General features: G+C 32.4%; 1 protein-coding gene across 1 annotated transcript; it reads right to left on the bottom strand.

The window, feature by feature from the left end:
- Positions 1-19,410: 19,410 nt before the first annotated feature.
- LOC111316245 (putative methyltransferase TCM_000331) lies at positions 19,411-20,835 on the bottom strand. The gene is made up of 5 exons (XM_022918263.2): positions 20,743-20,835; positions 20,406-20,650; positions 20,134-20,293; positions 19,788-20,036; positions 19,411-19,703 (listed from the first exon to the last, which is right to left on the bottom strand). Exons 1-5 carry the CDS (start codon positions 20,833-20,835, stop codon positions 19,461-19,463), a joined length of 990 nt encoding a protein of 329 aa, XP_022773998.2. The 3' UTR covers positions 19,411-19,460.
- Between the last annotated feature and the right edge of the window lie 5,639 nt (positions 20,836-26,474).

Below are 26,474 nucleotides of genomic sequence, written 5' to 3'. Positions count from 1 at the left end.
AATTTTTTTGGAAATTTCTGGGAAATTTCCAGATTCCGGCAAAGTTTGAATTTTTCGACGAAAATTTCGGCCAACCTTGAAGTTTCCGGCGACCAACCCAGTTTTCGACGAAGAATCCCAGAAACCGGTGACCTTCCGACCAACTTTCGGTGAAATTTTCAGATTCCGATGACTTTTTCCAGAATTCGGTGAAAATTCCATCGGTGTTCTTCAGTTTTTAGAGAGAAGGAAAAGGAAAAAGGAAGAAGAAAAAGAGAGAGGAGAAGGGTTCTGCCAAAAAACAGAGGGAAGTGCCTTTTATACCCGCTTAAAACGACGTCGTTTTGGCCTTAAGTAACTAGAGGATCCGCACGTTTTGCCGAAACCTGACCCGACCCGAGCGTCGACCCGCTTCTGACCCGCGCGTGCCTGCCCCACTCCGAGCCAAGCTGAGCCGAGCCGAGCCGCGATCCGAGCCGCTCCAGTTTTTTTTTATTTTCATTTATTTGTTTATTTGTTTTTCTATTTTTTTATTTATTAGATTAGATTTATTTAATATTTTTTATCTTTATCTTATTTTTATTTTTGTTTTACTTTTCTTTATTTTTTTTCTTCTTTATTTACTTTTACTTTTATTTTGTTTTATATTCTTTAAATAAAAATCAAAAAAATATTTTTGAGGAAAAGTTGAAAGTATCAATTTTCCTTAGAAATAAATTTCCAAAAAAATATTTTTGGGGAAAAGTTGAAAGTATCAATTTTCCTTAAAAATAAATTTTCAAAAAAAGGATTTTTGAGGAAAAATTGAAAGTATCAATTTTCCTTGGAAATCAAAGTTTCAAAAAAAAATATTTTTGAGGAAAAGTTGAAAGAATCAATTTTCCTTAGAAATAAATTTCCAAAAAATATTTTTGGGGAAAAGTTGAAAGTATCAATTTTCCTTAGAAATAAATTTCAAAAAAAATATTTTTGGGGAAAAGTTGAAAGTATTAATTTTCCTTAAAAAATAAATTCAAAAAAATAATTTTTGGGGAAAAGTTGAAAGTATCAATTTTTCCTACACAAGAACAATCATTCTTTCCTTCCTTTCTATTTTGATTTTGATTTTGATTTTTCTTTAATTAATCCGACGACGGAGCCTCTGCAAGTGAAACAGTAGTTTTTCTTGCATACTCTCGAGGTGAGGGAATTTTCTCAATTTTCTGCTAAAAGTATTAGAGTCAATTGAGAAAAATTTCCAATAATTAATTACTTGGTAAGATTTTAAGGCTAATTGGATAACACAAGTTTAAGCTGGTACCATCCTCTGATGGACGTTGTGAGGGTGTTATAACCTTCCTCACGCGTAACCGAACTCCCGAACCCTGTTCTGGTTAGCAGACCTGAACCTATTCTTTTTGGGACCCTTAAACTTAGGTGTTCCCTAAAGGGACAGATTCCATAGGTGGCCAATCACACCTAGACAAAAAAGATTGGTGGCGACTCCCTAAAAGTCAATGTCTAACGATAGATCCCCGGATCTAGACGTTATGACAGCTTGGCGACTCCACTGGGGACTTTAAGAGTCAGGCCAGCAAATAATTTGTGTTATCCAAAAGCGTAATAAAATTGAACCTTTTTGTATATATGTATTATTGTTCATTCATATTTATTTACTTTGTTAATTATGTCATTCATATGCATGTGCATAACATGAGCTCTACACCCGAGCTCCGTCCCTCTAAGAGGGAGTAAAGTACCTATTGCTTTCGTGAGGTCTAATGCCTCCGCGGTGGCTAGCGAAATACTCCCACTCAAATTGAACCTTTTTCGCTGGTAGCCTGTAATGGGTGAGGATTAGGGTGCCTTACTAGTCTGTGATGGACAAGGATGTAAGGAACAATTTGAGGACCTTTAGACTTTGACCTTAAAACCACATATAGTGAACCTTAAGAGTGCCTAACCCATAGATAGAGCCATCACTCTTCCCTGAGAGAATTAACCAAAAGCATAGGATTCATCCCTTTTACTTTGTGTGATGTTTAAATTTATTTAGTTATTTATTCTTTTTCTGGGTATACTAACCTTTTTTTTTCCTTTTGCATTGGTTCATGAGCATATCATAAAGTTGCATAAAGAACATTTGCCTGAAAAACGATCTTCAACAAATTTTTTTCATGGACACCAATGAACGCTTAGTCTATTCTTCATCAGTACTAGCACCTTGTGGGACACCTAATGAGGTAAGGGCCCTGTCAGAAAAGACTCAACTAAAGATGGGAGATTGCTTGCCAATTGGGTATGAGTCTACTCTGTCTCAAGAAACATCTATCCTCCTCAAACAGAATAATTTAGAAGATTTGGTTGATATCTGGAAAAAGATGAGTCCGTCAAGACAAGAGCAGTTTTGTCAGAAACATGGGCATATAGCACACCTTCTAGCAGTGGCTGTTGATGATCAACTAATTAGAGCTGTAACACAATTATGGGGTCCTGCATACAGGTGTTTCATTTTTAACGAAACTGATATGACTCCCACCATAGAAGAATATTCGATCTTATTGGGTTTGCATCTAAAGACTCATGACAAGATATATGTCAAAAAGCATAAGTCAGGATTTCATAAAAGTCTGGCTCAACTCATGGGGATAGACAAGGAAGTTGTGGATTCTCATACAAAGAAAAAATAGGAACAGGTTTGCCTACCTTGGAAGTTTTTTCATGAGTTTCTGATGTAACATGCCAATGAAGAACGGGGATTAGACATATTTGCCTTGGTAATATACGGACTGGTGATCTTTCCAAAAGTTTTGGGACATATTGAGATAGTGGTGGTTGATTTCTTTGAAAGTGTGATCAATAGCTGTAATCCTTCAACGGTAATATTAGCAGAGACTATCAGATCTTTGAGTTATTATCGTCGGAATGGAGGGCGCTTCATAGGATGCATACAGCTATTGTACGTGTGGATGAAAAGCCATTTTGAACAAGGAAATGGTGCTTTCTCAAAGATTTATATCCGTAATCACTTTCCGATCAAAGAGTTTTGCGAAAGTGGGTGGTCAAAGCAGAAGTCTAAACAAGAATGGATAACTTTCTTGTAAAAATTGAAAGGTGCCAGGGTAAGATGGTTAGCCTCATGGATGAATCGAGAGCCTATGTTATACCAATATGGAGATAGTACAGCGGTTTCACTTCTGGGTTTATGGGGAGTGACGAATTATACATCGCTCCTAGTGAGGAGACAATTGAAGGGAGAACAGTTTATTCCTATGACTTATGAGCTTTATCAATTAGATTTCTCTTACAGTGAGCCTAAAGCATTTCAGAGGATGAATGAGTGATCAAAGCATGGAAAAATCCCCAAAGAGTGAGTCCTGGACCATTCACTGAAAAAGTCACCCCAGGTTACTTGGTTTGGAGAACAAAGAGAAGACAAGAAATGGTATTCACTTATGAAGTCTCTCAACCACCGACAGAAGAAAAGCTTGAAGAGATACCATCAGAGTTAGAGCTGGCAACAAAAGAATTTGAGTTTGAAAAGATCAAGTTAAAGAAAGAGATTTAAGAACTTCAAAAAGAAAAAGCCCAGTGGAAAGGTAGAGCCAAAAATTATGAAGTTAAAGTTCACAAGACTGCTAGAGAACGTGATACAGCTACTGAAGATCTAGCAAAGTTACACCATGAGCATAAGAGGCTATGTGTGAGAGAAAGAGCCAAAGAGATAACCATTACCGAGCTGACTGAGAAAAATACAAGACTGAAACAAGAGTATGCCGAGTTGGAAGAAGAAAGTACTGAAGCACAGGCAGAGATTAACATGCTAAACAGTTATTTGAACAGGCTAAGTCAAAGGTTGGAAAAACAAGGAGACCACATCGCTGCATTGGTTAGAGAACATAGAGAATTATCATACCAAGTCTGGTGTGGTAAAAGAGAGAACCTAGAAAGGCAAAAATACATTGAGCACTTAACAAGCCAAATTCATAAAGGGGTGTGTAAGGCAAGAGAGATGGTGGAAGAGGCAGAGGTATTAAGACAAGTGGTGGCCCCAGTAGGAGAACATGGACAACGTCTCTTAAACTTCATAGAAGAAGCCAAGGCTCAGTATGAACAGATCAAACAATTTTATGGCTATAATGCTAGGATGATAAACTCAATGTAGACCAAAGTTTTTTGGAATAAATGAAATTTTTTAGTTGAATACCGTTTTAAGGCAAATGTTCTTTGCATACATGCATTTTTCATTCATCGCATTCTCATTCATTACACCTAACAAAATAACCATGTGATGATCATGTAAATTTATTGATTCTAAGATATGGTACTCAAGGTTTCAGGATAGCTTCGTCTAGCGAAAACCCTGCCCATCGATTCAACACAAGATTCAGAGTAAGGCAAATGGAGCAGAAAAATTCTCAAAGATTTGAAAAACTAGAAAAAGCACAAGAGAAGATTGAAAGTTTGCTGAGCAAGATTCTGAAGGCTCTTAATAACATGAATAAAAGAAAAAGGAGTTGAAAGAAGTACAAGCCAGCAAATTCCTCCATTACAAGAAATAGCTGACCCCATGTACCCTCCAGGTTTTGGCCCACCTCAAGCTCAATCTGCTCAAGAGGTCCCACAACAACACTTCGCATATCCAACAATCTTGAAATGTCATCAGCTTTCAATCCAGGGCAGTATAATAGCTATATAAATCTTGTCTTCACTGAAAAGACAGCAGAACCAATTCCTGATCTAGATGATTTAAAGGAAAAGGAAAAGATGAGGGTGGAAGCTGAGGAAAGTTCCAAGATTAGCATGCTAGAGCAAAGGCTAAGGGCTGTGGAAGGATTTAGCTTCTATGGGTCAGTTGATGTTGCTGGGCTCTGCCTAGTTCCTGATGTGGTTATCCCCCATAAGTTCAAGGTACCAAAATTTAAAAAATATGATGGTACAAAGTGCCCCAAAACCCACATCACTATGTATTGCAGGAAGATGGCAGCTCATGCACAGGATGAGAAACTCTTGATGCATGTTTTCCAAGACAGTCTTACTGGCTCTGCGGCCAGATGGTATGTTCAGCTGGACAGGACTCGCATTCGCTCTTGGAGCGATATGGCACATGACTTTATCAACCAATATCGACATATCATCGATTTGACTCCTGATCGTTTGTCTTTGCAGAACCTGGAGAAAAAGGCAAACAAGTCTTTTAAAGAGTATGCCCAGAGGTGGAGGGATGTTGCTTCTCAGGTACAACCTTCTCTGACCAAAAAAAAAACTACAGTGCTATTTGTTAGCACTTTAAAACCTCCATATTATGAAAAAATGATAGGGAATGCAACAAAAAATTTTATCGATATGGTAATCTTGAGAGAAATCATTGAGAGTACCATCAAGAATGGTAAGCTAGAGGGAAATGAAACATCTAGCAAAAGAATCCTGAAGAAAAAAAAGACTGATGCTCAGGCTGTGAGCTTTGATAGACAGCAAGTTAGAGGTTATTCACCCTACCACCCACCAGAATATCTGTCATATCACCCTGCTATAAATAATACTTCCTTTCACCCATATCAACCATTTACGCAACCACCATACCCCCAACATATCAAACCTCTAATAGACCCATGTACAGTTCTAACATTCAACCTAACCCAAGACCCCAAAATCGCCCAACTAACCCTATTGGTGGCTCGTAGGAGCAACGAACCACTCGTGAGAAGCCTGTTTTTTACTCTATTCTAATGAGCTATACGAAATTGTATAAGGAGCTCTACAACAATCATTTGATTGCTCCAAGTAAATTAGAACCCCTTAAGCCACCTTACCCCAAGTGGTATGATCCCACCGCCCACTGTGACTACCATTATGGGATTGCTGGTCACTCCATCAAAAATTGCACTACCCTGAAATATAAAGTGCAACGGTTGATCAAGGATGGGATGATTTGCTTTGACACTGGAGGGATGACTGCACCAAATGTTAGTGGTAATCCTTTGCCAAATCATAATGTGAATGGTATAGGTGAAGAACAAGAGTGCCATGTGAAGAAAGAAGTGTTAGATATTAAGACACCTTTCGATCAATTGTTTGATATCTTACGAAAAGCAGACATGATACAGCTGGTAAGTCCACACAGCTATCATGGAGCATATATAGCTTGTACTAGTTGTAAGTATCATAGTGGGGTAAGAGGCCACTCTATTAAGACCTGTAAGCAGTTTCATCGAGAGGTGTAAAACACATCAGATGGAGGTCTACGAAAAAAAAAAGGCTTGAAGAATGCTGAGGTGTACATGACTGATAGGCCTGAAAAGCTGTTTCCCAAACCAGTGACAATTCGGTGTGGAAACAAACCAAAATCAGTCATAGACAAGCTCCTCCCTAGGCCGGTAACTTTTAAAGTTTCGACTCTTTTTCTATACAAAGATGATAAAGCTATGCCCTGGAGATATGGATGTGACACTGTAGTGCAGGGGCAAAAAGAAGAGGTCTCCAAAACCGATGCTTCCAATATTACTGGTGTAGGAGGCATTACTTGAAGTGGGAGATGTTACACCCCGGAAATGCTAGAGAAGGTTAGAAGAGAGATGGCTAAAGAAGAAGAAAGATGGAATAATCTAGAGATAGAGCCTGAAAAAAATCAGCCAAAGCCAGTATCAAAAAGGGAGGTTTGTGAATTCCTGAAGCTGGTAAAACATAGTGAGTATTCAGTTGTGGAATAGTTGAACAAAATACCAGCTCGAATCTCATTGTTATCACTGTTGCTGAACTCAGAGCCACACCGAAATATCTTGCTGAAAGTGTTGAATCAGGCATACGTGGCACATAACGTGTCTGTCGAATATGTGAATCACCTGGCTGGAAACTTAGTCATGCTAAATCATATTTCATTCAGTGATGATGAGATTTCTTTGGAGGGAAAGAGAAATGCCAAGGCTCTGCATATCACAGTCAAGTGCAAGAGCCATATCATAACTAAAGTCCTTATCGATAATGGTTCTGCCATCAATGTCATGCCTATGTCAACTTTGGCAAGGCTACCCATCGATTATTCTCATATGCGGGATAGTCAAATGATTGTGAGAGCCTTTGACAGGACCAGAAAAGAAGTCCTGAGAGATATTGAGATGCCCTTACAAATTGAGCCATGCACCTTCAATGTAAAATTTGAAGTGATAGACATCTCTCCGTCCTACAGCTGTTTATTAGGAAAACCATGGATTCACATGGTAGGAGCTGTGCCCTCTACTTTACATCAAAAGATCAAGTTCAATGTAGAAGGTCAATTGGTAGTAGTAGTTGGAGAGGAAGACATGCTGGTGACTCAACCATTGAACACTCCATATGTAGAGGCTACTGAAGAAGCATTGGAATGCTCCTATCGATCTTTTGAATTGGTCAATACTGTAGGTGAAGGATTTCAAAGTCAACCTTTTTCAAAGATAGTGATGAGCCAAATCATCAACAAAGGCTGGTATCCAAGACTTGGGCTAGGCAAAAATTTACAAGGAATTAAAGAACCTCCGACAATAACGGACAATAACGATAGGGTGGGCCTAGGCTATGAGATGGCAAAATGGGAAGTCAAAAGGAGGCCATCAAGAAAGACACCAAGACTGATGTTTATCCCACATTTATATGAAACCTTCAGACCTGGAGGATTCATGAACCTAGATGCAAGAAAAAGTGTGGAAGATGATTTTGCCCAGTTAGCCATTAATGCTGTTGAAGATGAAGTGAGGGTTAATCAAGAGGAGTGGATTCGTCTTTGTCCACCAGATTATGAGTTGAACAATTGGAGTGCCATCAAAATGCCTTTGACTTTTGATTTTGACACAATGTAATTGTAACATCTCAATAGCTTTTGCCCAAAGCTATGGGGTGATCTTTTTTGTTTGGGCCATTCATCATTTATTATTTTTAATAAAAAATAGAAAGGATGCATTTTCATTCATTTCTTCTTATGCCTTCATTATTTTCATCTTTCCAAGCACATCTTGCCAACATATCCCATTTCATTCAATTTTAGGTCTTTAAATGAATATGGAGATAATCATGATAACAATAAAGAGGTTAGCTTTGAGAATTCGATTAATACTGATGAACTTGACAATGAAGAGAATTTTGAAGAATATGTTATGCCTCCGGACCTAATGAGGATGATTGAGCAAGAAAATAAGCTAATTGAGCCTCATCAAGAGGTAGTGGACTTAGTGAATCTGAGAGATAAAGAAAATAAGAAAGAGATCAGAATAGGTACTTCACTTTCATCGGGAGATAGGCAACGATTGGCAGACCTACTTCAAGAATTTATAGATATATTTGCTTGGTCTTATCAGGATATGCCAGGGTTGAGCACAGAGATAGTAGAGCACATATTGCCCCTAAAGCCAAAATGTAAGCCAGTTCAATAGAAACTGAGACGGATAAAGCCCGAAATGCTATTAAAGATTAAAGAAGAGGTGAAAAAATAATTCGATGCAGGTTTTCTACAAGTGGCTAAGTATCCAGAATAGGTAACCAATGTAGTCTCAGTTCCTAAGAAAGATGGAAAAGTACGAATGTGTGTGGACTATCGAGATTTGAATAAGGCTAGCCCAAAGGATAATTTTTCTTTGCCTCATATCGACACATTGGTAGATAACACGGCTAAACAATCGATTTTCTCTTTTATAGATGGTTTCTTCAGGTATAATCAGATAAAGATGGCTGCAGATGATATAGAAAAGACTACTTTTATGACCATGTGGGGAACCTTCTGTTACAAAGTCATACCTTTTGGGTTAAAAAATGCTGGGGTAACCTATCAAAGAGCCATGGTAACACTCTTTCATGACATGATGCATAAAAAGATTGAGGTGTATGTAGATGATATGATTGCAAAGTCTTGTGGGGATGAAGATCATGTCACCAGCCTCAGAAAATTATTTGAGAGGTTGAAAAAATTTTAGCTCAAGTTAAACCCAGCCAAGTGCACATTTGGGGTAAAGTCAGGGAAGTTGCTAGGCTTTGTGGTCAGTGAAAGAGAAATTGAAGTCGATCCCGATAAGATACGGGCCATACAGAATTTGTCACCTCCCAGCACACCAAAAGAAGTTCGAGATTTTTTGGGGAGATTGAACTATATTTTTCGGTTCATCTCTCAACTTACTTGCAAATGTGATCCCATCTTTAAGCTTCTCCGTAAAGATAATCTTGGAAAATGGAATGAAGAATGTCAAGAAGCGTTTGATAAAATTAAGCAATATTTATCAAACCCTCCAGTATTGGTGCCACCTGTTCCAGGGAAACTTTTAATCTTATACTTAACTGTATGTGAAAATTCGATGGGATGTGTACTGGGGCAGCAAGACGAGGCTAGTCGAAAGGAGAAAGCTATTTACTATCTGAGTAAAAAGTTCACGGAGTATGAATCCAAGTATTCTTCATTAGAAAAAATGTGTTGTGCATTAGCATGGACTGCCAAAAGACTCAGACAGTACATGCTCTATCATACTACGTGGCTCATAGCGAAATTGGATCCCATTAAGTATATCTTCGAGAAGCTTTCTTTGTCTGAAAGAATTGCTAGATGACAAGTAATGCTCTCGGAATACGATATTGTATACGTGAGCCAAAAAGCAATAAAAGGGGGTGCTATAGCAAAATTTCTTACAGATCGTGCTACTGAAGAGTATGAGCCGATGAAGCTAGAATTTTCTGATGAAGATTTGATGACTATTTCCCAACTGAAAGAAAATGAGCATGGAGAAAAATGTTGGAGAATGTATTTTGATGGAGCTGCTAATGCCTTGGGGCATGGAATTGGGGCAATTCTGATTTCTCCAGAAGAACAATACTACCCTATAACGACGAGGTTAAATTTTAATTGCACAAATAATATCGCTGAGTATGAGGCATGTGTCATGGGCCTGCAAGCTGCTATAGATAGAAGAGTGAAAGTACTGAAAGTGTTTGAAGACTCAGCTCTAGTCATATATCAATTAAAAGGAGAATGAGAGACGAGAGACTCAAAACTCATTCCATATCATAAGTATATTCTAGAGTTGACGAAACAATTTGAAGATGTCCAGTTTGATCACTTACCTCAGGAAGAGAATGTGATTGCTGATGCATTGGCTACTCTGGCTGCAATGATTCGAATTAATGATAATATCGACATTTAACCCATCAAGTTAGATGTTAAGGATATACCAGCGTATTGTTCTAATGTAGAGGGGGAAAAAGATGGAAAACCCTGGTATTGTGACATCTTACAGTATATCAAGGATCAGCAGTATCCAGTTCAAGCAACAGAAAATGATAAAAAGATCATCCGAAGATTGGCTATGAGCTTTTTCCTGGATGGGGATGTCTTGTACAAAAGAAGTAAAGATCAAGTATTATTGAGGTGTGTAGATGAGACTGAAGCGAATAAAATCATTAAAGAGGTGCATGATAAAATATGTGAGGTACATACTAGTGGACATATGATGGTAAGGCAGATCATGAGGGCAGGATATTACTGGTTGACGATGGAGAATGATTGCATTAATTATGCTCGTAAATGTCATAAATGCCAAATATATGCTGATAAGATTCATGCTCCGTCATCTGTTTTACATGTTATGGCACCACCATAGCCATTTTTAATGTGGGGCATGGATGTCATTGGTCCAATCACCCCAAAGGCTTCTAACAGGCACAGATTCATTTTTGTGATGATAGATTACTTCACAAAATGGGTAGAAGCAGCATCATATGCAAATGTGACACACTCCGTGGTTTGTAAGTTCATAAAAAAAGAGATTATCTGTAGATATGGACTTTCAGAGAAAATCATTTCAGACAATGCCAAGAATCTAAATAGTAAGATGATGCAAAAAATATGTGCTAAATATAAGATCAAGCATCATAACTCGGCACCATACCATCCAAAAATGAATGGGGCAGTTGAGGCAGCCAATAAGAACGTAAAGAGGATTTTGGAAAAAATGATCGAGACTTACAAAGATTGACATGAAAAGTTACCATTCGCATTGCATGCATATCGAACGTCAGTTCGTACCTCTACTGGGGCAACCCCGTTTTCTTTAGTTTATGGGATGAAAGTTGTACTACCAGTGGAAGTAGAGATCTCCTCTTTGAGAGTTTTAAAAGAAGTTGAGTTAGAAGAAGCTGAATGATTCGTGAACGTTATGAGCAGTTAAATTTTATAGAAGAAAAGAGATTGACTGCACTGTGCCATGGTCAGCTGTATCAAAAAAGAATGATGAGGGCTCATGATAAGAAGATTCGACCTCGTTGTTTTTGAGAAGGAGAATTGGTTTTGAAAAAAATTCTCCCAATCCAGCACGATAGTAGAGGAAAATGGACTCCGAATTGGGAATGGCCGTATGTGGTAAAACAGGCTTTTTCGGGGGGAACATTGATACTGACCGAGATGGATGGAAATGATTTATCCCATCCTATAAATTCTGATGCTGTGAAGAAGTACTATGCTTGAAAAAAAAAAAGAGAAAAAATGAAAAATGATGAAAAAAAAATTAAAAAAAATGAAAAAGTGATCGAAAAATGAAGACTCAAGGCGAAAACCCTAAAAGGGCGGTTTGAGTCATAGGGGGTTTGTCTAAGTTGAAAACCTGAAAAGACGGCTTAGATAAGGAGAATACAACATCGAATTTGAAAGTCCATTGATATGGAGACTAGCAAATTCGAAAGAGTTCCAAGTTGTTGAATACATCAGAGGGTTAGGTTTTCAAGAAAAAACTTTGAGATGTGCTATCATGATTATCTGATTGTTCATTTTAGGCTTTGTCCCCATACTTATCCCTGTAATTCTTTCTTAGCCAAAGTTTGCCAACATTTTGCTAATAAAAAAGCATTTTATTTCATTCTTTGAGCCTTTTTTTGATGACTTGTTTCCCTACCATTCATATCCCTTTCTTCTTAATAACCCATCATGGAAGAAATGTGCAAATGCATTCTCACTTTTTAAGTTTGAAATAATGATTGATGAATGAATAACAACATAAAAAGATCTTTACATTACATAGAATAAATCAAGAGTGATAAAGGCAGAATCGAGATGTTCAGCTCCTGATTAGGATATTGAATTTGGGAAGAGATTTTTTGTTACAGGAAGAATATGAATGGAAGAAATAAAAGCTACACGGGTTCAATTTTAGAAGAGCAGTGTAATTGGATCTCTGAAGAATCAAAGGGCTTGATGCCTAAGAAAAGAGCTTGAGAAACTCAAGTACCATACATTGAACAGAAATTAATTGGCCAACATTTGCATAGTATGCATTGAAATTCATGTACATTTGCATAGCATACACTACTTTCAAGAAAGTATAGTGTATAAATCCAAGAAGCAAGGGTGTTCCAACATCCCACATAGAAAGACAGATATAAAGATATTTTACAAGTTTGAGAAGAAACTTGTCAGGTAAGTTTCTAATCCTTGAAATAGGATGTCTTTTGGTATCAGGGTTGATTTATAAGACCTTTGGGCATAATCTCCTGAAATTCCTTCAAACACAACTTTCAACTCCTTTGGACATGATTGTCAAGGAGCAATTTACTTTTCAAAGTTTCGTTACCTCTGTTTAGAGGAGCAATTTACTTTTCAAAAGTCGTGGTACCTCTGTTTAGAGGAGCAATTTATTTTTCAAAGTCGTGATGCCTCTGTTTAGAGAAGCAATTTACTTTTCAAAGTCGTGATGCCTCTGTTTAGAGGAGCAATTTACTTTTCAAAAGTCATGGTTTCAAAAGTCGTGGTGCCTCTGTTTAGAGGAGCAATTTATTTTTCAAAGTCGTGATGCCTCTATTTAGAGGAGCAATTTACTTTTCAAAGTCGTGATACCTCTGTTTGCCTCTGTTTGCCTCTGTTTAGAAGAGCAATTTATTTTTCAAAAGTCGTGGTGCCTCTGTTTAGAGGAGCAATTTATTTTTCAAAATCGTGGTGCCTCTGTTTAGAGGAGCAATTTACTTTTCAAAAGTCGTGGTGCCTCTGTTTAGAGGAGCAATTTACTTTCTCAAAGTCGTTGAGCCTCTGCTTAGAGGAGCTTTGGTAAAAAAAAAACAAAAAAAAAAAGTAAAAAGGGTCGAGTTGAGATTTGATTGGGTGTCTACGTCTTTGTGCAATTTCTGTTTCACAGAAAATGTACAAAGAGGGGCGGCTGTAGACACCCAATTAGGTCCAGGCCCAGATCAATTGGGCCTGGCCCAAATGGGTAAGGCCCAATCCAATTTTATCCTGTATTATTTTTTTCTCTTTCTTTTGTATTTTATGTATTTTATTATTTATTATTATTATTATGTATTAATATATGTATATATATATATTTATTTATTCATTAGATTAGATTTATATGTATTTTATTTATATAGTTATATATTTATTATTATATTATATATATATTTTTTGTAATATATTTTTGGGTTTATCTTATTTTATTTGTTATCATTATTTTTTAAATTATTTGTCAATTTTATCTGATTTTTTCTCGATTATCAGATATTATTTTTTCTAGTATTTTTTTTTATTTTGATTTTTATTTTGGAGGGCTAAGATTAAAAGTTGAAGAATCCCACTGTGGAGGGGAATTCAATCAGAAGAGTTCAATTGGATTCAAAGATTGAATCCCTGTCCAAGGAGGAATTGGGATTGATCAGAAACTCCTGATCAACCCCTATAAAAAGTACCTCTTGGAACAGATGAAGGACAGACAAAGAAAACAGTGAGCAAAGCTACTGAATTTGAGAGAAAATAGGTGTATAGAAGAGTTTTCGAAGGCTAAAGAAGGTTGAGAAGAGTTAGGATAGCTGTAGGGATCGGAAATAATTTTTTAGAAATTTTTGGCGAAAAATTTTTCTGGAAATTTCTGGGAAATTTCCATATTCCGACGAAAATTCAGACGAAGTTTGAAAATTCCGACGAAAATTCCGGCCAACCTTGAAGTTTCTGGTGACCAACCCAGTTTTCGACGAAGAATCCCAGAAACCGGTGACCTTCTGGCCAACTTTCGGTGAAATTTCCAGATTCCGGTGACTTTTTCCAGAATCCGACGAAAATTCCACCGGTGTTCTTCAGTTTTTAGAGAGAAGAGAGAGGAAAAAGGAATAAAAGAGAGAGAGAGGAGAAGGGTTCTGCCGAAAAACAGAGGGAAGTGCCTTTTATACCCGTTTAAAATGACGTCGTTTTGGCCTTAAGTAACCAGAGGATCCGCGCGTTTTGCCGAAACTCGACCCGACCCGAGCGTCGACCCGCTTCTGACCCGCGCGTGCCTGCCCCCCTCCGAGCCAAACCGAGCCGAGCCGAGCTTCCCAAGCCGCCCCTCGAGCCGTTTTCTCTTCCTTGAGCCGAGCCGAGCCGCGATCCGAGCCGCTCCAGGTTTTTTTTTTTTCATTTATTTGTTTATTTGCTTTTTTATTTTTTTTATTTATTAGATTAGATTTATTTAATATTTTTTATCTTTATCTTATTTTTATTTTTGTTTTACTTTTCTTTATTTTTTTTTCTTCTTTATTTACTTTTACATTTATTTTGTTTTATATTCTTTAAATAAAAATCAAAAAAATATTTTTGAGGAAAAGTTGAAAATATCAATTTTCCTTGGAAATCAAAGTTTCAAAAAAAAAATTTTTGAGGAAAAGTTGAAAGTATCAATTTTCCTTAGAAATAAATTTCCAAAAAATATTTTTGGGGAAAAGTTGAAAGTATCAATTTTTCTTAAAAATAAATTTTCAAAAAAAGATTTTTGAGGAAAAGTTGAAAGTATCAATTTTCCTTGGAAATCAAAGTTTCAAAAAAAATATTTTTGAGGAAAAGTTGAAAGTATCAATTTTCCTTAGAAATAAATTTCAAAAAAATATTTTTGGGGAAAAGTTGAAAGTATCAATTTTCCTTAGAAATAAATTTCAAAAAAAATATTTTTGGGAAAAAGTTGAAAGTATCAATTTTCCTTAAAAAATAAATTTCAAAAAAATAATGTTTGAGGAAAAGTTGAAAGTATCAATTTTTCCTACACAAGAACAATCATTCTTTCCTTCCTTTCTATTTTGATTTTGATTTTTCCTTAATTAATCCGACGACGGAGCCTCTGCAAATGAAACAGTAGTTTTTCTTGCATACTCTCGAGGTGAGGGAATTTTCTCAATTTTCTGCTAAAAGTATTAGAGTCAATTGAGAAAAATTTTCAATAATTAATTACTTGGTAAGATTTTAAGGCTAATTGGATAACACAAGTTTAAGCTGGTACCATCCTTTGATGGACGTTGTAAGGGTGCTATAACCTTCCTCACGCATAACCGAACTGTCGAACCCTGTTCTGGTTAGCAGACCTGAACCTATTCTTTTTGGGACCCTTAAACTTAGGTGTTCCCTAAAGGGACAGATTCCATAGATGGCCAATCGCACCTAGACAAAAAAGATTGGTGGCAACTCTCTAAAAGTCAATGTCTAGCGATAGATCCCCGGATCTAGACGTTATGACAAGTGAAAAAAGTACACTATGAATATAAGTAGATGATAAAACTTGACTCAATCTAATTTATCATTGATTCAAAGTCTAAAATCCAATTCAAAATTGTAAAAGTCAAAATTAAAAGTGATTGAAATATTAAATACACAATTAAATAAAGATTTATCAAATGAATTTTGCTAAATAATACCTTTAAATTACTTTCAAGTTTAGTTAAGTTTTAATTTATAATATTCAATGTAATAGTGATAATAAATTTGATAAATTTCAATTCTTTTAAACAAATATTATCTAATATGATAACTTTAAAAATTCTTCAATTGACATAAAAAAGAAAATGAAAGAGTATATAATATTTTTCTAAATAAAAGAGTTTCATATTAATCCTAAAAAAAATTTAAAATCAATACTTTTTTTTATTGAAACAACATATAACACTAACATTCTTTGTTATATTGAGATGATGGAGTTATGCATAACTAATAAAATTTTCATTTCATTTTTTGCTTAGGATAATCTTATATTGGTGCTTCCATCAATTAAATGTAATTTTACATTCTATCAATTGAAAGCTCAATTTGTATTTTATTTAAAAAATTTTATTATGCATAAATTTTTATTATATACAAAATTAAAATACATAATTTTAAAAAATAAAATAAAATAAATTCCTAACTTTGATACTTTTCATGTTTTCTTAAGAAATTTCAAATTCTAAGAATAATAAACTTATTATGTAATACTTATATAATTTATAATTATTTCATTTGTAACATTAACAATATAAATTTTCATGAATAAATGTAACTTTAGTATAAACATATTCAAAAGATAGTTACAATGAATTTTATCGCACCTTGAAAGAATTCACAAAAAACAATTAATTTTATTTCATTTGATAATTTTTATTTAGAATAATTTATATCATGTCGTTCAATCACCTAGATGACTTTAAAAAGGGCAAGCAATTTAATATAAATGGAGAAAGATTAAATAATCTTAAGATATAAATTAATTATATATATGCATATTAAGATAAAAGTTGAGAAATAATTAAATTAATTATTATTACAATCAACGTGAATAATTCTTATGACAATTTAATGGAATCCAATCCTAAGTTACTAGTAGCTCCATTATCTTTTGAATCATCTAATTTTACAGATAAAAAGTTTAATTAAAATATTTAAGGATTCAAATAGTGCTAATTGTTGGTGGAGGGGGTGCAATTGATTTACAATTGATTTTATATTAATTTTTATTTATAAGAATAACAATTATAAAATTCTAGAGGAAAAATTATAAAAAATTAATTATAGAAGTCAAACTAAACTGTAAGAATAATATATTAAAAAATTATTTTAAGGGATTAAAAATATTTAGTTATGTTATCTATGATCAAATAATCAACCCATAAAACATATAAATAATAAAATCATTAACATGCATATATAGTTAACATATTAAAACAAAAAATTAAATAAAAAACCAAATATGCTTAAATGACTTAATTATAATTATCTTTAATTCATTTATTTATCAACATAAATTATATATACAGATCTTTTTACAATAACTAAAGAAACAAACTCTATATAATTGTTTTATTTCTAAGCACATCAAGTTTTGATACTTTCTAATTGTATTTTCATTTGATGTGAAAAATTATTTCATTTATAAAAAAAAGAGTCTAATAATAAAAACAAAGTCATTTAAAATAAAATTTATAAAAAAAAATACTAATGGTATTTACTTTTAATATTTTTGGAATTAAAATTTTATTAAGAGTATTTTAGTCAATTGCTACATTTTTTTTAGTCTAATTATAAAAGAAAATAGTCTAATAATAAAAAAACCATTTAAATTAAAATTTATAAAAAATTTATTAAAAATATTTTAATCAATCACTTTTAACATTTTTGAAATTAAAATTTTAAAATTATAATTAGTTCAATTTCATACAAATTCTATTTTTAATTTTAGTTGATTTAAATTAATAAAAGTTATATATATTTAAAGATAAATTTGTTAATTTAATATATATTTATATATATATTTAAGGATAAATTTGTTGATTTAAAAATTTATAAGAATTAATAGGTTGATTACTATTAATATTTTTTAAAGTTTACGGTTTTATATATAAATAGATGGTAAATGATAAATGATATATATATATATATGTATATATCTTTTACCTTTTAGATGTTTTTAGGGTCAAACTATTTATTGCATTCTATAAATATTACTATATTTTATGCATCTTTATGTATGAATAAATAAAAATTAACCCTTCATTAATTTCCGGAATTTTCCAATTTATTTCCTACTAATTTCCCCTGTAATTAATAATATTGGCTGAGAAATATCAGAATGAGGACGGTAGCACAGTTTCCAGCTGCTGTTGCCGCTGCTAAACTATCATTGATTCATTTTTTTTCCTTTTTTGTAATATTTTTTGAGGTAATTAATATTCTATCATTAATTTCATGATTTCAATCTTAATTTTGTGATTATAAATAAACCACGCCAAAATTTCATGAGAATTCCTACGGAACGGAATTCATGGGATGAGATTCAATTAGATATGTATTTTAGTACACATATATATTAAAATATTAACATTTGATTTTAATATTAAAATATTATTTTCTATTCGATTGCTACATTTATAAACAGTAATTAATTTAATTCAAAATTAATTTAATATAATTTTTATAAAATATTATTCTAACATAAATTACATTTTAATTATACATAAATATAATATTTTTATTAACTTAAATTAAAATATTAAATAATAATTTTATTAATATAATAGATATATAAATATAAAATTAAATAAATAATACATTTTTTTTTATAGATATCCTGATCGGCGAGGGAAGGCGCAACTTAAAAATCAATTCCAACCCGAATCTGACATTAAAAAATAGCCCAATCGCTTTTGACGGACCTTTGTTTAAAATAAATCTGATCCTATTAAATCAGAAATAAGGCGAAACTTATAAAATATAAGTTATTGTATCATTTCTAATTTAAAAGAAAAAATAATGGTTTTTTTAAAAAAAAAATTAAAAAAAAAACCATACTTTGGGGTGCCTATCTTTTGCTTTATCAGGATTGGATAAATGGCAGCAAGATTCATGGTGCGAAGGCCAGTACTGTTCTTGTTTTTCTAAATCACATTAAAGATGTCGTCAGATGAAGACTTGATAGATTCCAGCAGATTGCAAGTGATAGGATCAACAGGATGATTTATCAAAACTGGCCGAGTACAGGAGGACATGTTCGTTTAATTTCTGCTTTTGTTCATGGTGGTTTTTGCTATATATGCAAAGATTGTTTTACTGCTCTTTGCAGTTTTTTGTTCATTTTATAGCAGCTTGCTTCTTTGGATGAATACAATTTCATTTATCCAAACAAAAAGAAAATGCCACAAGGCATGAAACAATTTTTTTTTTTTTGGGTTTTCTTTTCCCTCTTTCTATTTTTTAAATTGACACAGCTGGCAGCGAATTTTGCTCCAAAGCAGTGAAAAAAGAGGCTATAAGACGATAGTGGCATTATCCAGCTGAATTAAACTTTACATTTATTTTAATTTTTTTTACATTAATCAATTAAATTAAATTTTAAAATTTTGTTTATCTAATGCTTAAGATATACTTGACACAGGAATGATTTAGACTGGTAACCAGAAATGGGGGAGCCAGAAATTCCGTTCAGAAGGCCAAGATATTTTTTAGACCTCAAGGAATGCTTTTATATTTCATAACTTTGGTAATTATTAATCCAATAGAGGTCCAGACACATATTAACTCTTAATACGTTCAACAGAGCTAATTTAATTATATAAGGTATTCAGATAGATAATAGAATACAGCTGCCTTTTTTAACTAAAGCTAAAGCATATAAATATTTGCTGTCTACTTCTTTGTCATTGAAACCACAAAATTAACCACCTTAGCATCATTTGGAATCAAGATGCTCTGCCTGATGTAGTGCTAACCTTGCAAATAACCTATCAATTATAGCATCTCCAAAATGTCAAGCAAGCAAGTGTTCTTTAATAACTCTTACAATATTTGCAAGCTTTTGCCCCCTTTCATACTTGTCCAACACAAGACCATTGTTGTTGATATCTTGTTTCTTGTCCCAATCGACTTCGAAAACTTCTAGCCTGTCAAGTTCAAAGGATCCCTCCCCTTGAATAATCTCCCTCACTTCTTCCTTATGTGGTGTATACTGCGGAAGGTTGAATGAATCCAAATCAGCCTCTTTCACAAGTCCCTACAATGAAAAATATCAATTAACATACAAAAAGAAAATGAGTATGAAAATAATTAAGTAGGTTGGGAATGGAAGGAAAATAACTTCTTCCACCAAATCACAAAGTGATGTTGCTAGCAATTCCCAACCATAAAACTCGGTGGAAGGGTCTGGGTTTCTCCTACCCATTAAGGTAAGGACCATATGCCCTCGAGGTTTTATTTCTTCTGATCGCATTCTTAAAAACAATGAGAAGTCCTCCTGAAAATGCTTTGCATAAGCTTTAAATACATTGGGAGGACTTGATTTTGCCATGTATATATTCCACTTCTTGTTCTCAACTCCATCTGGGACCTGACTATCATTCGGATGATTAGCACAAGTTAACAAGAAAAAAGAAAAAAAAAGAGAGCAATTTTCGGAATTCTTAATTCATGGAAAAGGTGCAAACCTTTGATAGCCAGTGAACACTATCTGAAGAATGTATAGGATGTAGACTTCTGCTTGGAAAATGTCTTCCATAAATGGAACCTGGTACTCCTGATATTGTACTATGTCCAAAGAGATCTCCTTTTTCTCTCTTAAGCTCATCAAGGAAAGCAGGAACAGACCTGATTCGAACGGTGATTTCATATACTGTTGATCAAACAAAATTTATTTTCCAAATGTTGCATTGAGAATTTGGGATCCAATCCTGCTTCATCAGGATTAATGGAGATTAACCTGAAAATGGCATTTAAGTCATTTCCTGGCAGATCATTTAAAAACACTTGAAACTTGGGGAATTTCAACTGTGCTTGTCGGCAAATCTCATGAACAACGTCAACAATTTCAGAGATTGTTGAGAAGGTGTTGGGCCCTGAAGAACAACCAAAGTCTGCCACTTTAATACAAGTTGGAAGAACATTGCTTGACAAGTCTTTGATAGTATCTTCTAGGACTCTTCTCGTCTTCAAAATCACTGTTTTCTGAAAGAATATAGCCAATAAAAGGGAAAAATCAAAGGCTTTAGATAAGAAACAATGAGCTACAATCTAATCTACTAAAGAAAAAAAGAAACCTGGAGGAGAGAATTATTGGCATAGCTAATTTCTTTATCTCCCTCGTTCATGCAAAGAGCATTTACTGCAGCAGTTTCTTCCCCAACTTCCATTTTGCAGTGCTCTCAGTGGATTTTCGGAGCTTCTTTCTTGAAATTCTCCACTTTATATTTCGTTGAAGATGTTGCGTTTGCTATCATCACGAAATTTAAAAAATTCTAGTGCTACAGTACAGCTACGAACAGCTACAGTGCTTCTCTAACTGCTACAGGAAATCTTGGCCTCATAGAACTTACTCGGATACCAGTTTGTTATGCAAAAAATGCTTAGACCCCTTAATCAGAATAAACTATTTTGGTAAGTGAAAAACAAAATGGCAACAAGAATAAAATAATGAACACATATGTGGTTCGACTTAAAAGGTTACTTACAATAGCTGTGATATAAAGATCTCAATTTAGTTCTCAAATTAAAAATATATCTGATGAAGAATAACAAATGATAAAATTAAGTGACGTTTTAAGATAAAATATTATTTAAAATGAATTGTTAAAAAAACTATAATCATTAAAAAAGATGAAATCTATTAACTTTTTGTCTTTTTAAAAATCAAACCATAGATAAAAAGACGCATAGAAAAATTTAATGGCAATACTATAGTTATTGATTCTAATTAAGGATATATAGTTTTTTTTTTCATTTATTAAAGAAAAAATTAGGAGAATTAAACAAAAAAATCATGAAGTTAAATATATATACATTTAAGAATAATTATGATAATTATAAAGGCTTTTATTCAAAGTTGGTAATGATATACCAATAATAGCAGTATTAATAGATAAAAATTTTGAAAATCCTATTAAAACACCAATAGGAAGAATACAATCAAATATTGTATTAGGTGCTGTTTGTTTTAAAGTAAAATCAAATTATTTTATTTTTATTAATGTCCCTTTAATAAAAGTCTGCTTTAGATAAAGAATAATGACAAAAAAGTTAGAAATTAGAGATGTTACTCATGATTTGTTTATAAACTGGACAATTATAAATGAAATAACTAATTATATTTTTACATTTATTAAAGATATATATTCTAATATAATAGAAATATTTGAACTAAGACTTTTTGATTCAAAAATCAAACCAAGATTAATAAATCTTAGAGACCTATCAGTACCTATTGGATGGTTATTAAAGGGTATTACAGAACATGTTCCTCCCCATAGAAAAATAAAACTTATGAAATTTTTTGCATTAGGAAATAACCTGTATTTTAAAAATTATGAAGAAAATAATTCTTGTAACAATTTAGTTTTACCATTACCCTCTTCTATACCTTCATTCTCAAATATAGATAATGAAAACAATGAGAGTATTGTTAGTGAACAATCATTTGTTCACATAGGTATTTTTTCTTTCTCAACCTCAATCAATAAGTACAAAAAATATAAATATCCCTATTTTTTTAGGAGATATAAATAGTCAAAATCAAGAAAGGTCGGTTTACAACTTAGTAAACTCGGTTTTAAACTCAATTTTTTCTAGAAATACTAAAAGAGATGATATTCAAACTTTTGCCATAATCAACCAATATAAAATTAGTAATGATGAAGTAATTAAATTTTCAAAAAATTAACCAAAAAGGTATTACAACTATGTGAAAGTAGAATTTAGATTTAAACAATATAAACTATACTCACTGAATGTTTTAATAGACATCGGAGCAACTATATGTAACTGTAGAAGTAATGTTTTACCATTAGAAAAATAGGAGCCAATGAAATACCTTATAGCGGTAATAGGAATTGATGGAAAAAAAACAATAATAGGATATAAAGCAAAAAAAGTTTCTATATATTTTATGAATAAAAAAATCATAATCCCAAAAATTTTATACTTTCCTTTTATTTACGGTGATATGTTATTAGAAAATAATTATATATATAATTATTTACCTTTCTATTTGAATAACAATAATATTGTTTTTACTATAGATAAAGAATCTATAGAAATACCACTAATAAAAAATCATAAATATATATGTGACTTTGATTTTCGATCGAAAACCAAAAAAATAAAAATTAAATCAATTAATAAAACACATTGGTTATATACAATATTAAAAAAAAAAATTTAGTGAGGAACTAATAAATTATGATCTAGAAGTCCTCGTTTTTATAGTTTAAAAATTCTTTATTCAAAAAAAAATAATTAGAGTAAAATAAATAATCTATGTTAAATAAGATATAGATGAATTCGATATACAAATTAATGAATTTTTACAAAAAAACTTATAAAACTCACTACTAATCCACATTCAAATCAAGTATTTATGATAAAAAATCATCCTGAACAAAAAGAGAAAAAGCCAGAATGAATCAACTATAAATGGCTTAACCAAATTTTAATATTTGATGGTTACTAAATCAAGAAGAAAATCTAGCCAAAATCTCACCGTGAGCACCATTTATTCTTTTTGCTCATTCATTCTTTGATTTTTTTTCTCTTTTGCTCTCTAGCTTTTCTTTGATTTTTTGGTACGAAGAATTTCTATAACTCCATGCCTAGTTATAGACAAAAATTTTTCACGTTCACTGTAGTAACGACAACTGTCACTCATGCTTTGATTTTTTTTTCTCTCTTGCTCTCTAGCTTTTTTTCTAAATTTTTTTGTACGAAGAATTTCTACAACTCTATGCCTACTTATAGGCAAAAATTTTTTATGTTTCACTATAGTAACGACGACTGTCACTCACTATTTGATTTTTTTTCTCTTTTGCTCTCTAGATTTTTTTCTTGATTTTTTAGTATGAAGAATTTCTACAACTCCATGCCTACTTATAAGCAAAAATTTTTCACGTTTTACTGTAGATATTTCAATCTGTGGGGATCTACAAGATCAATTTTAACAATTAAAAAATTAAAAAAATAATAAAAATGAAAAAAACAAAAAAAGTGTTTGAATTTGCATAAAATTAGATTGGTAAAATTTGGATTAGATTCAAAGATTAAATCTTAATCATAAAAAAAAATTAAAATTAATTAAATTTTTTTTTAATTAATCCTTATAAATAAACACTAAAACACAAAAAAATTGGGGAGGATAAAAACACAATCAGCAGAGAAAATATAAAGAGGTGTAGCATAATAGGGAGGACGGCGCACCATCAGGCCATTGCCAACCAACGTCCACTGACAGCCAGCCTAGTGCCACTATGGATCAAAATGCCTAAACCATTGAACACGACACAATCACAGTGTTAGTTCTTCGTGGTTCAAGTTGGTTCTGTTTGAATAAAAAGAATCAGAGTTGTGGGTCTAGTAGAGAAGGAAATAAAGAGAAAAATGAGTTGATAGGCTAGTACATTGGTTTGGTTTGGTGGAATTTCATCCTCACGTCAACTTTGGTACTTTTTTTTTTCAAATTCCTTAATTGTTTGGTACTTTTTTTTATTTGATTGTTTATTCATTTGTTTTGTTTTATGCATAATTGTTTATTTATTTATTTTGTTTTATGGTTTTCATTATTTGATATTAATAAAATAATAAAAAATAAAAATTTTGAGAATAAATATTAATTATCCAATGATGGAATTTATAAAAATTTTAAATGATAAATTTTTATGAAATTCTTAGGTGAGAAATTTTGTTTAAATTTATCTCAAATAGTAAAATAATTTAGATAAAATTTCAATAACAATAATTAGTATTTATTTTCAAACCAAAAAAATTAAAAAATTAAAAATAATAAAAACATAAAAATATAAAATTTTTGAAATTAAATACAAATTACCCAAAGATGAGATTCTTAAAAATTTCAAATGGTAAATTCTTAAGAAATCTCTAGGTAAGAAATTTCTTTTAAATTTGGCCCAAATGGTGGAATGATTTAGATGAAATTTCAATACAAGTAATTGTATTCTTTTTCACATAAAAATTTGGATTGAAAATATTTGATAATTATCTAAGGATGAGATTCTTAGAAATTTCAAATGGTAAATTTTTAAGAAATCTCTAGGTGAGAAATTTTCTTTAAATTTGACCAAAATGTTGGAATAAATTAGATGAAATTTCAATAAAAATAATTGTCATATTATTTTCTTTCCAAGAAAAAAAAAGAATTTCTAAATAGGTCCAAATGGTGGAAATTTTAGAAATTAAAAAAATTATTTCTAATTTAGCCCAAATGGTGGAATAATTAGATTTATTTTTAACAAAAATGATAATAATAAATAAATATTTTTTCGACGACGGAGCCTCTTCAAGAAATCAAATGGGATTCTTAAATACTCTTGAGGTGAGAAAAAAATTTTTTGAGAATACTACCAGATTAATGGAGAATCTTAAAAATTGTTTCCAATATTTAACATAAAATTTGAAGCCATTAGATTCTAAACCTTAGGATAAATTTGAAATAATATGGTACCATCCTTTGGATGGGCATGTGGGGGTGCTATAACCTTCCCCACATGTAACCAAACTCTTGAACCCTGTTTTGGTTCGTAGACCTGAACCTATTCTTTTAGGGACCCATAATCAAGCTTAGGGGTTCCTTAAAAGGATAGATTTCCTAGGTGGCCAATTACACCTAATAAAAGATTGGTGGCGACTCCATTCATTTGTTAAATCTAGCTATAGATTTTTGAATCTATATGTTATGATAGTTTAGCGACTCCACTGGGGACATTAGAGAGTCGAGCTATAATTTTTGAATTTATCCTATCCTTTGAACTAATGGCTTTAAGTTATTTGTTTACTAACATTTTTCTTTTTTAGTTTTTTTATTTAATTTATGGGATTGATAATTTTGTGTTCCTTCACACACACTATCACATGCATTTGCATTACATGAGCTTATGCCCAGGCTCAGTCCCTCTTAGGAGAAAGTAAAGTACCTACGCTTTCGTGAGATGATAATCTCCGTAATAGCTAGCAAAATACTCTCACTCAAATTGAATCCTTTCCGTTGGTAGCCTGTGATGGGTGAGGATTGGACTGTCTTACTAGTCTGTAATGAACAATGATGTAAAGAATAATTTGAGAACCTTTTAGTGGTCAAAATTTTCTAACCATGCATATAGTTCACCCCTAAGAAACCAACTTAAGCCCTTCCTATCCATCAATATATACAACCCAAAATTAGGACACAAGAAGGAATAATTTATTATCTAACCATTTTGTCTGCTTGATTTTGTGCATCTATATGTAATTTCATTCTCATGTTCTAGCATTTCATTCTATGCATCATCTCTATTTTCATGTTCTAGCATTATCATATCATGATCATATTTAATACTATCGTTTGCATCATTTTCATATAGGAAATATTTACCGCATATCAATTATTGATAGATCAGATCTCACACTTACATCTATGAAAAGTCAAATGCAACCAAAGTCCACATCAGTCCACTATAAGTCTGCTCATCAATTGAAGATTAAGTCAGAAGAGGGTCAAAGAAAACAAGGAGATTGCTTGCCTAAGGATTTTATTTCATCATTACCCGAAAGAGTTTATCTAGAGCTACAGCAAAATGATCTATCCGACTTAAGCAGTATATGGGGATACATGAATAGAATAAGACAAGAAGAATTTGAGAATAGATATGGAGACATAGCTTCACTGTTACAGGTACAAGTGGATAATAATTTGATTAGGGTTATCATTCAATTTTGGGATCTTTCATATAGATGTTTTGTTTTTAATGAAGCAGACATAGTGCCCATAATTGAAGAATATATGGTCCTACTT

This window comes from Durio zibethinus, chromosome 24 (assembly GCF_047325235.1).
Source record: "Durio zibethinus cultivar Kanyao isolate XHJ-2024 chromosome 24, ASM4732523v1, whole genome shotgun sequence".
Lineage (NCBI taxonomy): Eukaryota > Viridiplantae > Streptophyta > Magnoliopsida > Malvales > Malvaceae > Durio > Durio zibethinus.
This window is presented reverse-complemented; position numbering and strand designations above follow the sequence as displayed.